Source organism: Phocoena phocoena, chromosome 2 (assembly GCF_963924675.1).
Source record: "Phocoena phocoena chromosome 2, mPhoPho1.1, whole genome shotgun sequence".
Lineage (NCBI taxonomy): Eukaryota > Metazoa > Chordata > Mammalia > Artiodactyla > Phocoenidae > Phocoena > Phocoena phocoena.
Window position 1 is genome coordinate 76230735 of NC_089220.1, and position 12242 is coordinate 76242976.

The 12242-nt window shown below is 56.2% G+C and overlaps 1 protein-coding gene across 2 annotated transcripts in view; it reads left to right on the forward strand.

Moving 5' to 3' along the window:
* Window positions 1-12242, forward strand: part of TEP1 (telomerase associated protein 1) — a 37906-nt gene that overhangs the window by 20068 nt on the left and 5596 nt on the right. For both annotated transcript variants that reach the window (XM_065871532.1, XM_065871531.1), the window contains 26 exons: window positions 1063-1221; window positions 1936-2112; window positions 2275-2395; window positions 2947-3071; window positions 3339-3452; window positions 3547-3664; window positions 3823-4017; window positions 4144-4319; window positions 4406-4562; window positions 4656-4835; window positions 5294-5386; window positions 5663-5795; window positions 5935-6085; window positions 6337-6470; window positions 6659-6747; window positions 7034-7148; window positions 7592-7832; window positions 8028-8151; window positions 8959-9083; window positions 9204-9303; window positions 9513-9668; window positions 9815-10027; window positions 10243-10396; window positions 10506-10718; window positions 11350-11510; window positions 11738-11851. In XM_065871532.1, the coding sequence (XP_065727604.1) occupies window positions 1063-1221; window positions 1936-2112; window positions 2275-2395; window positions 2947-3071; window positions 3339-3452; window positions 3547-3664; window positions 3823-4017; window positions 4144-4319; window positions 4406-4562; window positions 4656-4835; window positions 5294-5386; window positions 5663-5795; window positions 5935-6085; window positions 6337-6470; window positions 6659-6747; window positions 7034-7148; window positions 7592-7832; window positions 8028-8151; window positions 8959-9083; window positions 9204-9303; window positions 9513-9668; window positions 9815-10027; window positions 10243-10396; window positions 10506-10718; window positions 11350-11510; window positions 11738-11851 (3838 nt within the window). The remainder of the gene's footprint in view (window positions 1-1062; window positions 1222-1935; window positions 2113-2274; window positions 2396-2946; window positions 3072-3338; window positions 3453-3546; window positions 3665-3822; window positions 4018-4143; window positions 4320-4405; window positions 4563-4655; window positions 4836-5293; window positions 5387-5662; window positions 5796-5934; window positions 6086-6336; window positions 6471-6658; window positions 6748-7033; window positions 7149-7591; window positions 7833-8027; window positions 8152-8958; window positions 9084-9203; window positions 9304-9512; window positions 9669-9814; window positions 10028-10242; window positions 10397-10505; window positions 10719-11349; window positions 11511-11737; window positions 11852-12242) is intronic.

Consider the following 12242-nt stretch of genomic DNA (forward strand, 5'->3'; position numbering starts at 1 on the left):
AGTTGCATCGAGCGGGGGCTACTCTTCATTGCAGTGCGCGGGCTTCTCATTGCGGTGGCTTCTCTTGTTGTGGAGCATGGGCTCTAGGCGCACGGGCTTCAGTAGTTGTGGCACAGGGGCTTAGTTGCTCCGCAGCATATGGGATCAGGAATTCCTGGACCAGGGATCGAACCCATGTCCCCTGCATTGGCAGGCAGATTCTTAACCACTGCACCACCAGGGAAGTCCTCACTTCCTTTTTAAAAGCAAGATAAAAGTTTATTCCTCTTTTACAGATGTCTAAGCATGGCAACAACACAGTATTACAGGGACCTGGGCATCTTCTATCTGTTGCTCTACCATCCTCAAATACTCTGCTTCCACCTCATAGTTCATGATGGCTGCTCCAGTTCCAGCCATTAGTTTTGTATTACATCTAGTAGGAAAGTAGAAAAGGGGACATGGGAGATTGTGCTGTTTGCTTTTAAGGGAACAACTCAAGAGTTGGTCACATCACTTCTATTCATTCTCTGTGGCCTCTGCTCCATTCCGTTTCAGAGGAAATTCCATGTTAACTTTATTTATTTATGCCAGATCCAGAAATCTTTTAACTTTGTTTTTCTCTCCACTACTAGGATTCCCATTTATTTGTTTTTTTCCCCTGCCTTTTCCTTTGGATGCTACCCATTGCCCCCTACTCCTGTTAGGAAGCCTCATACACTTCCCTCCCTCTCCAGGGAGCTTTCATGGCTGGTACTGAGCTGATCAAGCCCAGACTGGAATAACCTGAATCTTTACACCTTCATTCAGCCCAGTTGCCTCTGGCCCAACAGAAAGCCTATGATAACCACGCACACAGCAGAAGAGGCTCTAACTGGGTTTCATCTTTGTTCTTTCATTCCTGTGGTTCTGCTGCCTCGCTTATTTCAAGTCTACATTTACTGTTTATGGTCTTCTTAAGGAGCTCCAGTTAACTGGGTGAACCTAATCTTGCCATATCTTTGTCCCCTGCCCCCTTGGAAGATCTTCCTGATTCTCACTCTGCTATTTCGCTCTCATTTATTTTGTCACTCTTTATGACAGGTTCATTGCAGAGCGTGGGGCCTCCCGCCTTCTAGAACATGTAGGCCAAATGGACAAAATATTCAAGATTCCACCGCCCCCAGGGAAGACAGAGGTCCAGTCTCTCCGGCCACTGGAAGAGAATACTCCAAGCCCCTTGGCTCCTGTTTTCCACCGTGGGTCAGTCTGTGTTTTATGCCTCTGTGAATTGGGAGGGGCTTCAGTTGAAACCTAGAGAAACTCAGGAGACTGAAATTCTGACTGTAGAGATGCTGCTTGTTCTGTTCGCTGAGGAATGCTTCCTCTTTCCCAGGTAGGGGTGTCTCTAACACAGATGGTGAACATGCCTGTTTCTCTGCTAGGGAAAGGGGTTAGGATGCGAGGCGCATGGCAGGCACCAGGGCTCAGGCAGAGGGCTTAGGGGTGCAGGCTCTGGCTTTTCCATCCTGGCTTTGCCACATAGTAGCTTGAAACTTGGGCTAGTTGCTTGATGTCTTAAGCTGTAGTTCCTTGATCAGTACAATGGAGGTAATGCTTGTGCTTACCTCACAGCGCGGTCATGAGCATTTCACGGGCAGAGTGTAGGTGTGTAATAATTATTGCTGACACAGGAGGGGTGCCCGAGAAATGGCAAGTGGGTTTATTTATTTATTTTTGGCCGCGCCGCGTGCCACGTGGGATCTTAGCTCTCTGAACCTGTGCCCCTTGCACTGGCAGTCCCCAGGTGGGGTTTAATTTCTAGGCTCTGCAGTTGAGGTTACAAGCAGGTTATTCTCTGGAGGCCTGCTGGACTCCCACCCTGCAGTCTGCTGTATCTGACTTCTCAGTGCTGAGGGGAGGTCACAGCCCTGTGTGTGAAGCTGGGCTGTGGGCTGATCCCCGGCTTTCCTGCAGATGGCGCAGTGTCCGGCTTTTCATTTCCTCCACTTTCCGGGACATGCATGGGGAACGGGACCTGCTGCTGAGGTCCCTGCTGCCAGCACTGCAGGCCCGAGCGGCCCCCCACTGCATCAGCCTTCATGCCATCGACCTGCGCTGGGGCGTCACCGAGGAGGAGACCCGTCAGAACAGGTATGGGGGCCACAGAGAAGAGGGGCTGGGTCGGCGATGAGGGGCTTGAGTTGGGGAGCTGACCTGGGCAAATGCCAAGGGTACGGGATGCTCTTTGGATGCTATCGGTTGTGAGCCAGAGCCCCATCTCCCTGACATGACGCCCCTATAACCATCCTTCAGGCAGCTGGAAGTGTGCCTAGGGGAGGTGGAGAACTCGCAGCTGTTTGTGGGCATCCTGGGCTCCCGCTATGGCTATGTTCCCCCCAACTACAGCCTCCCTGACCATCCTCACTTCCTCTGGGTAAGACAGACAAGGTTGGGGCAGGGATGCGAGAAGCCTCGGTACGTCTAGAACCCTGGGACTCTGCACAGGCAGATCCTTGAGACCTGAAGTGCAACACAGGTAGAAAGTTCTGTGAGTGATCAAGTCCTAGATGAGGGAATTCCTTTGGGAAATACCTCTGGGTTGGCCATGGGGTGCGAGAGGTAAGTGGTAGGGCTGATCAGGCTTTGCCGTCAGACAGAGCTGGGTTCTGATCTCCCTTCTGTCATTGTGCAGTGTTATGGAAAACGGTTTATCTTAATCTAGCCCCAACTTCTTCATATATTAAAGAGAAACAGTGATGTCTACAGTGCAGGGTTATTATAACAATTAGAAATCTACTTTAAAAATGCTCCACATGTGAAAGGCATTCCATCAACGTTAGCTATTAGCTATATTTTACTGGCTTGTATCTGGAGGGAGAGAGGAACATTACTGAGATGAAGGGGCCCTGGGGTCTTGGCAGGTCTCAGAGGAGGGGTTCGTGTGACCAGGACTGAACCTGCCTGCTCTCTGGCCTCTCCCTGCAGGCCCAGCAGTACCCTTCAGGTCGCTCTGTGACGGAGATGGAGGTGATGCAGTTCCTGAATCGGGGCCTCCGCCTGCAGCCCTCTGCCCAGCCTCTCATCTACTTCCGGGATTCTAGCTTCCTCAGGTACCTTCTGTTGCCTCCAGGCCTCAGTCTCCAAAGAAGGCCAGACAGGCTCAGTGGACGTGTCTTCTGTCTGTAACATTCAGAGTACAAGAGGGGGACCTGGAATGGAGAAACAGGGACCAGAGGGCTTGCCTTGCAGCACCAAAGCAGCCTTGCAGGAGATCTCCACTTGAGGGGTTTCAGGGAACCACAGCCAGGTCTGGTTGGGGACAGAGAGAGGCTGGGGTCTGAATCCAGCCCCGCTCTTGGGGTATCTTTGGTGGTCAGCTCTGTGCCAGATGCCTGGAAGTCTGACTTTATTTCTGAGTCTGAAGAGGCTGCCCATCGGCTCTCAGAACTGAAGAGCTACCTGAGCAGACAGGAAGGGATCACCTGTCGCAGGTGAGCTGGGAGAGGTAAGGAACACCTGCACGGAGCGAGGTGGTGAGGGGGCCCCGGCCCGCTGTGACCCTGCTTGTGCTCGCTTTTCCTGCAGATACCACTGTAAGTGGGGTGATGTAGCAGCTGGCCGGCCCTATGTTGGGGAGCTGGAGACGTTTGGGCAGCTGGTTCTGCAGGACGTGTGGAATATGATCCAGAAGCTTTACCTACAGGTCAGCAGGAGCTCTGGTGGCCAGGGGAGTGGAGAGGGGGTAGGCTGGGCCGGGTAGTCCTGGGTGGGAGGTAACTTGGTGGGGGGCACAGTGAGTTTTAGGCCTGGGGTCCTGAGGAACATGGAAACATAGGTAGTCACTGCCCCATGTGTTCTCAGCCTGCGGTCCAGCTGGAGCAGCCAGTGCCCATCCAAGATGATGACTTGGTCCAGGCCGCCTTTCAGCAGCTGAAGAACCCACCGAGCCCTGCCCGACCGCGCCTTCTTCAGGACACAGTGCAGAAGCTGAGGCGCCACCGGGGGAGGCTGAGCCTGGTGACCGGGCAGTCGGGACAGGGCAAGACCACCTTCCTGGTACAGAGTCTCAGAGGCCTGGACAGGAAGGGAGGGCTGCGTGAGCTCAGGAGGGCTAAGGAGGTGGGAAACAGGAAGCTTGTGCATGTGAAATGTGACCATGTTTTCTGGTTTCTTCCCATGCAGGCATCTCTTGTGTCAGCCCTGCAAGCTCCTGATGGGGCCACGGTGGCCCCCTTAGTCTTCTTCCACTTTTCAGGGGCCCGCCCTGACCAGGGTCTTGTCCTCACCTTGCTCAGACGCCTCTGTGCCTATCTGCATGGCCAACTGCCAGAGCCAAGTGCCCTCCCCAGCACATACCGGTGTGTTTCTCCCCCACTCAGCCCAGCCTTGTTGATAGCGCGTGACACCACCCCTGCCGACCTTGGTCTTCCTCCTGCACACACAGGGGCCTGGTGTGGGAGCTGCAGCAGAGGCTGCTCCCCAAGTCTGCTCAGTCCCTGAAAACTGGCCAGCCTCTGGTGCTGATCATTGATGGGGCTGACAGGTTGGTGGACAAGCGTGGACGGCTGATCTCGAACTGGATCCCTAAGACCCTTCCCCGGGTAAGTGTGAGAAGGAGGTGGGGTGGGATGCAGTAGGGAGCGTTCTCCTCCTTTTCCTTCAACGTTTATTACCCTGTTGCCCAAATCCCACAGTGGGTGCACCTGGTGCTGAGTGTGTCCAGTGATTCCGGCCTGGGGGAGACACTCGAGCAGAGCCAAGGTGCCCATGTGGTGGCCCTGGGGCCTCTGGAGCCATCTGCCCGGGCCCGGCTGGTGCGAGAGGAGCTGGCTCTGTACGGGAAGCGGCTGGAAGAGTCACCTTTCAACAACCAGGTTGGGTGTAGGCCAGGGCGGGTGGGTGTGTGGGGTGAATCTGGGAGCTGGGAGAACCCTGGGTGCTGAAGCTAGCAGCTGCCCCACACAGACCAGCTCCTTCATTTTCTCAGCCGAGGGAAGTTGTCAATAAGATAACTGCGATTCCTTATAATGTCACCCATTCCTTTTCTCGTGGTGAATGGCCTCTCCAGGGCCTGTCCGGGCGAGGGGAGGAGAAAGCTGTGGCTGTCGAATGGGGTAGGCGGGGTTTTCTGAAAGCGCGGCTGGCTGGCTAGAGCAGTGCGGGGGCAGGGATGGCTGTGTCCTGAGGTGATGCCATGGGTCTCTTCCCCGGTGGAGCCTCTGAGAGGAGAAGCTGCCCCGCCCTGGGCTTGGTGCCAGGACGGAGGGCAGGCGGTGGAGGGCTGGCTGTGGCCAGGCTCGCTGGTCCTGTGTTGAGTCCTCTGAGTCTTCAGATGCAGCTGCTGCTGGTGAAGCGGGGCTCAGCCCTGCCGTTCTACCTGCGCTTGGTCACTGACCACCTGAGGCTCTTCACGCTCTTTGAGCAGGTCAGTGGAGGACGTGAACGTTCACTCTTCATCTTCGAAGTCCTAATCCCACTCCCCAGTCTCCATTCAGCCTCTTTCTCCCACCCTCATCCTTTGCCATCTTGTGATCACCCATTCCTCATCCACACCCCCAAGCCCTGCTTCTCTCCCACCAGCGTTGCTCTTTCCTTGTCATCCCTTCGCATTTTGTTTTCTGATGTCCCCTCCCCTACCCACAACCAAAGCTGCTTCTCCCCCTCCCCTCACTGACTGAGGCGCCTCCCTGTCCCCTCCCAGGTGTCTGAGAGACTCCGGACCCTGCCCGCTACCGTCCCTCTGCTGCTGCAGCACATCCTGGGCACCTTGGAACAAGAGCACGGCCCTGATGTCCTTCCCCAAGCCTTGGCCACTCTTGAGGTCACCCGCAGCGGTCAGTACTTGGAGTGGGCTCAGGGGTTGCATGACCTTCAGTTCAGTTGGGGCCTCAGCAAGCGGTACAAGGAGGGACTAGGTGTCATGGGGGTGGGTACGTTGCGTGGTTTAGGGCCTCAGAGAGCTTGGGTTTTTAGGTCTGACCGTGGACCAGTTGCATGGAGTGTTGAGTGCCTGGCGGATACTTCCCAGGGGGACCAAGACCTGGGAAGAAGCAGTGGCTGCTGGTAACAGCGGGGACCCCTACCCCATGGGTTCGTTTGCCTACCTCGTCCAGAGTCTGCGCAGGTATAGGTGCCCCCAGCTGAGTTCCCACTGACTTCTGTACCTCCCTGTCTTTGAGCGAGGGCCCCATGTGATCCTCCCTTCATTCTACCCTTCCCTCCGTATAGCCCCTGACACTTGTCTCCCAGACCCTGAATGGCTGTCACTCAAGTTACCACTGTTTGAGGTGGGAATGGGAACCCACAGCTGTGCCGGATGCTCACTTACAGGCCTCCTCCCTCTTGTCCTGCCTTCTCTCCCTCACACGGGATCAGTTTGCTAGGGGAGGGACCCCTGGAGCGCCCTGGTGCCCGGCTTTGCCTCCGTGATGGGCCCCTGAGAACAGCCGCTAAATGTCGCTATGGGAAGAGGCCAGAGCTGGAGAAGACGGCACACATCCTCATCGCAGGTGACTGCAGCCCAGTGAACCCCCGGGACACTGACTGTGTGGGACCTGGTACTCCACATCGGCTGGCCCCCTCACCTGCTACCCCAGGGGGGTGGATGGCTCTTGCAGTAGCCTGAGGTATGTGATCTTTGGAGATGCTTCAGGGCCGAGCCCGTCTCAGTGTCTGTTCCTGTGACCCACACCTGCAGCTCAGCTCTGGAAGACGTGTGACCCTGATGCCTCCGGTACCTTCCGAAGTTGCCCTCCTGAAGCTCTGGGAGACCTGCCTTATCACCTGGTTAGTCCCCAGATCCTATAGGCACCCTCTCCCAAGGAACTTCTTTGGCTCTTCTGAGACCCCTCTCCCCCATGACCACCACCATCATCTCCACTGCCGTTATCACCCCCACCCCCTTCCCAAACTCCGTGTACCTTTCTCCTTTCAGTTTTCCTGCCCTCGTCCTCAGGTCCTTTGTCCCAGCTCCTCAGTCTAGGTCTTAGCTGCACAGGCAGGGTCCAAGACTAGACGGTCCCTCCTCACCAGGCTCATCACATCCCTAATGAATCCAGTCTGACTTTCCCAGCTCCAGAGCGGGAACCGTGGCTTTCTTGCAAAGTTCCTTACCAGTCTCCACGTGGTGGCTGCACACCTGGAACTGGGTCTGATGTCTCAGCTCCTGGAGGCCCATGCCCTCTATGGTGAGATGAGTTACTGGGTGGAGTCTTCTCCAAGCAGTGGCTCCGGGGTGTGTTCATGGGGGTCGGCCTGCTCGGAGGGAGGTGTAATGGAAAGAACAGTTGAATTTCTGTTCCAAGGTGAAAAGGCAAGAGGGTAAGCGTGTGATTCTTGGGAGACCTTTTGCTTAGGTCTCTTAAACCAGAGGCTCTCACACTTTATTTAGTGGGCATACAATTACTTGGGAAACTTGTTGAAACTGCTGATCCCTGCGTCCCCAGATTCTGGTTTCCTAGGTCTGGAGTGGGACCCAAAGCTTCGTACTTTTAACAGATGTTCCTGATGTGGGACCAGAGGGCCACACTTTGAGACTTAGCATTTTAGACATATCATATGATTGACTTGGTGCTGGGGTTAATGGGGGTCCAGGCTGGCTCCCCAGTGACACCCCACATCTCTTCTATAGCTTCCTCAGTCCCTGACAAGGAACAGAAGCTTCCTGAGGCTGATGTTGCTGTATTTCACACCTTCCTGAGGCAGCAGGCTTCAGTCCTCAGCCAGTACCCACTGCTCCTGCACCAGCAGGCAGCCAACCAGCCTCTGTACTCGCCCCTTTGCCGCCAGGCCCCCCAGCTCTCCCAGCGATGGCACCTCCAGCGCATGCTACGTTGGCTTAATAAACCCCAGACCCTGAGGGGCCAGCAAAGGTAAAACCCTTGACCCCAGATGCTGGCTAACCTGCCAGAGAGCAAGCTGCAGCCCTCTCTGAAACTGGAGAGTAAAGAACAGACCGCAGTCACCATGGAGAGGGGGGTTCAGGCCCAGAAATGCAGAAACGAATTCCCATCCTCTTCCTTCCCCTCATTCCTCATCTCCTCCCTTTCTTGCTGTTCTTCCTCTAGCTCCAGCCTGTCCCTGGCAGTTTTCTCACCCCCCACAGCTGCGGCCTTCTCCCCCAATGGGCAAAGAGCAGCTGTGGGCACTGCCAGTGGGACGGTTTACCTGTTGGACCTGAGAACCTGGCAGGTACGGCACACAAGGCGGGGTGGGATTTACCTTCAGAAGAGCCTCACGTCCTGCCCCGAAGCCCAAGGCAAGCCAAACCCACCAGTTATCACCCTGTTTGATTCGGCACTATACTAAACACTGCAAGGAACACAGGGCTTAGGACATTGTCTTTGCCCACCAGGTGGTCAGTTTTGTTGAAAAACAAGGCATACAAGGTAAAAAAGGAACCAAAACATAGCCATGTGGCATAGGTAAGAGGTAAGTGAGTTGTGCAGTTACTGGAGGACGCAGGATGGAGACGGGGAGGCGTTCCGGGTTGAGTGAGGAACCCGGGCGAAGACGCTGGGGGCATGTTCCCTGTACGTTGCTGAAAATAATGGCAGCAGTAGGACAGTAGGCGGGAGAGGTGGGCTCTGCAGCCACAGCTGCCGTCTCCTCTTCCACCCATGTCAGTGCCCCCCACCCCCCATAGGCGTGTGTGTGGCATCATTCCCGCCTCAGGAGCACCAAACCTTCTGTGACTCGGGGATTATGTATGGGGTTCGAAGTGAGGGGGACGATGTGACCTCACTTGGATCAGGAGGTCCCACTTGAAGCTGTTCGAGCTTGGCCTAGGTCTGGAGTAGGGCCCAAAGCTTTGCACTTTTCACAGGGGCTCCTGCTGTGGGACCAGAGGGCCAGAGTTTGAGACGTAGCAGGGAGTGTAGAGAGCTAAGGGCTCCAGCCCTTCTAGCCATTGCCTCCTTCCTGGTTGGGGCTTGGAGTGGCTGGACGTGGACTGGTCAGGGGCGTGTCCTGAGTGCGCTTCCCCGCTCACTGTCACAGGAGGAGAGGTCTGTGGTGAGTGGCTGTGATGGGGTCTCCTCTTGTTCGTTCCTCTCCGACAACGCCCTCTTTCTTACTGGCTTTGACGGGCTCCTGGAGCTCTGGGACCTGCAGCATGGCTGTCGGTAAGGGGCCCCTCACGTCTCAGCGTGAGGGCCGTCCCTGTTTGTTGGAAGCCCAGGGGGAGGGGGACGAGGAGGGAGTCTGTGGCCAGGGGGCCCCCTGACCTTGTCTCCCTGGGGTAGGGTGCTCCAGATCAAGGCTCACCAGTACCGGATCACCGGCTGCTGCCTGAGCCCAGACGGCCGGCTTCTGGCCACCGTGTGCCTGGGGGGAGGCTTGAAGGTAAGGACCAGGGGGCTGTGGTGGTGCAAGCGGCCCTGAACCCGGGGTCAGCCCTGTGAGATCGTTCTCCTCAGTGCGGCAGAGGCTCCGGCTGCTTGGCCTGCTGAGGGCAAGGGACTGGACAAGGTGGCCCCTGGAGCTCTGGGACTGAGCGGCTCAGGCATCTGTGTCCAGCACCCTGAGTCCTCCTCCCCTTCTCTCTCGTCCAGCTGTGGGACACGGTCCGCGGGCAGCTGGCCTCCCAGCACGCCTGTCCCAAGCCCCTCAACTGCGTCGCTTTCCACCCAGAGGGGCAGGTGATAGCCATTGGCAGCTGGGCTGGCAGTTCCAGCTTCTTCCAGGTGGATGGGCTCCAAGTCACCAAGGTGAGAGGAGCCGGGTGGCCCTGGGGAAGGAAGCACGGGAGGGTGGGAGTGGAGGGCGGGAAATGGCGGACACCTGCATCCTGGGTCACTCTCAGTTTGGGTTGAGAGCAGGGCCCTGACGTTCCAGTTTCTACCTCTCCGTGCAGGAGCTGGGGGCCCCAGGAGCCTCTGTCCGTGCCTTGGCCTTCAGTGCGTCTGGGCGGGCTGTAGCTGTGGGCCGGCTGGACGGGATGGTGGAGCTCTGGGTCTGGCAGGAGGGGACACGGCTGGCTGCCTTCCCTGCGCACCACGGCTTTGTTACTGCCGCCCTTTTCCTGCGTGCTGGGTGCCAGTTACTGACGGCTGGAGAGGATGGCAAGGTCAGGTTACAGAGGGCTGGCGGTGGGCTATGAGGAGGGGTTGCAAAGGTGTGGGACTATTTGGGGGAGGGTGGCGCCTTTGCCGAGGAGTCTGGAGGAGCTTGTGCTACGGGGAGGGGGTGCGGTGTGTGCACAGTAGCTCTCGGGGACGAGTCTCTGGAAGGAGGACTTTAATGGGGGGTGGGTTATCTTTAAGCCCCTTTCTTGGCCCTCAGGTTCAGGTGTGGTCCGGGTCTCTGGGTCGTCCCCGTGGGTGCCTAGGTTGCCCCTCTCTCTCTTCTGCCCTCTCCGTGGCCCTCAGCCCAGATGGCGATCAGGTGGCTGTTGGCTACCGAGCAGATGGCATTCGGATCTACACAATCTCTTCAGGTACCGGAGGGAGAAGGGTTGGAGTGTCTGAGCCTGGAAAGGGCCCCTCTCCCCCAACTCTGGCCCTCTTTCTGAGCGTCTTACTCTGTTGTTGTCCCTCATTCTCTAGGTTCCCAGGGGGCTCAGTGTCAAGCGCTAGATGTGGCAGTGTCTGCACTGGCCTGGCTCAGCCCTAAGGTGTTGGCGAGTGGTGCAGAAGATGGGGCCCTGCAGGGCTGGCTGCTCCAGGGAGGCTCCCTTCAGTCCCTCTGGCTCTTGTCCAGACACCGGAAGCCTGTGCTGGCACTGGCCACGTCCCAGGAACTCTTGGCTGCTGCCTCAGGTACGGCTGGGCAGTGGGCATGGGCAGGGTCGTGAATCACTGTTCCTTTCAAATGTGCTAACACCTTTCTTCGATTTGTATGTATATGTGTGCATGAAAATACACACGCCTATATAACTTTTTTTTTTACAACTTGCAAAGTGCTTTTAAATGCGTTTATCTTGCATAGTCAGTCTAGGCTGTTTCTTCTTGTTCCCTAACCCTGATTCTGGGACCTCTTTTTAATTCCTGTCACCCTTTGAGTTTCTGCCTAGTGCTGTGTAAAAGGGATGGGTCTCCCTTAGGAGAAGAGAGAGACGTTAAGGTGAAAATGGCTTTAGTCCTGTCTAGGTAAGAGGCTTGTTCAGAGTGACACTGTGCACCTTAGGAGAGGAGGGTGTGGAGGTGCAGTCGGGAGTTAGAAGGAGACGGCTGCAGAGCCAGAGCCGGGAGTGCCTGGCATTCCTGCCCTGTGCCTCACATGGTGAATGATCCTTGTCCAGGACCTGGGTGGGACTCACGGCATCCCTCCCTTGGAGCTGTGCCCTCAGACATCACCTTCAGCCCCCATGATTCCCTTTGTCTTTGGCCTCCCAGGCCTGTGTCACTTCCTCTTTCAGAAAATCTTCCTCTCTCTCCATTTCTAATACAGAGGACTTCACAGTGCGTCTGTGGCCAAGGCAGTTGCTGGCACTGCCACAAAAGACAGAAGACTTTCCCTGTGGCACTGAGCTCCGGGGACACGAGGGCCCCGTAAGCTGCTGTAGCTTCAGCACCGATGGATGCAGCCTGGCCACCGGGGGCAGGGATCGGGTGAGCTGCAGGGCCCTCCTCCCCGTGGGCCTCCAGCCCCTCTGGTCCTGGATTCTTGAGCAGCTCGCTTCCCACTGCTTCCTCCAGCTTTTTGCTTTGCTCAGTGGCCTGCATGGGATCTGCCCACCCGTCCTCCTTTGATATTCCCTCTTTCCTTGAGACCTTTTGCCTGAGATGGCCCTGGTGTCCTATGGTCCTGATGGCTTCCTCTCTTGGGGCCTGTCCAGAGTCTGCTCTGCTGGGATGTGAGGACACCCAAAGCCCCTGTTCTGATTTGCTCCTTCTCTGCCTGTCACCGAGACTGGGTCACTGGTTGTGCCTGGACCAAAGACAACCTCCTGGTGAGTGAAGGGGTGGGGGTGGGGGTGGCACAAAGCTCAGCAGGGTTCCTGGGGGAGGACAACACATTCCACCTCATCCTGTTCCTAATACCCATGTATAATATAGTATATGATTTTCTAACACCTAATATAATAGCTCACATTTATTGAGCACTTAGTATGTGCCAGACATTGGACTAAGCCCTTGGCATATATGGCCTCATTTAGTCTTTACAACATCCTGTAAAGAAGATAGTACTATTCTCTCTATTTCATAGACAAGGATATCGAGCTCAGCTAGATTAAAGACCATTTCCAGGGTCATGTAAGTGAAGAAGCTGAGCCAGTAAACTTTATGATAAGAAAGCCCATGCTCTTAACAAGAACACAGAACTGTCTCCCCAAGGGCTTA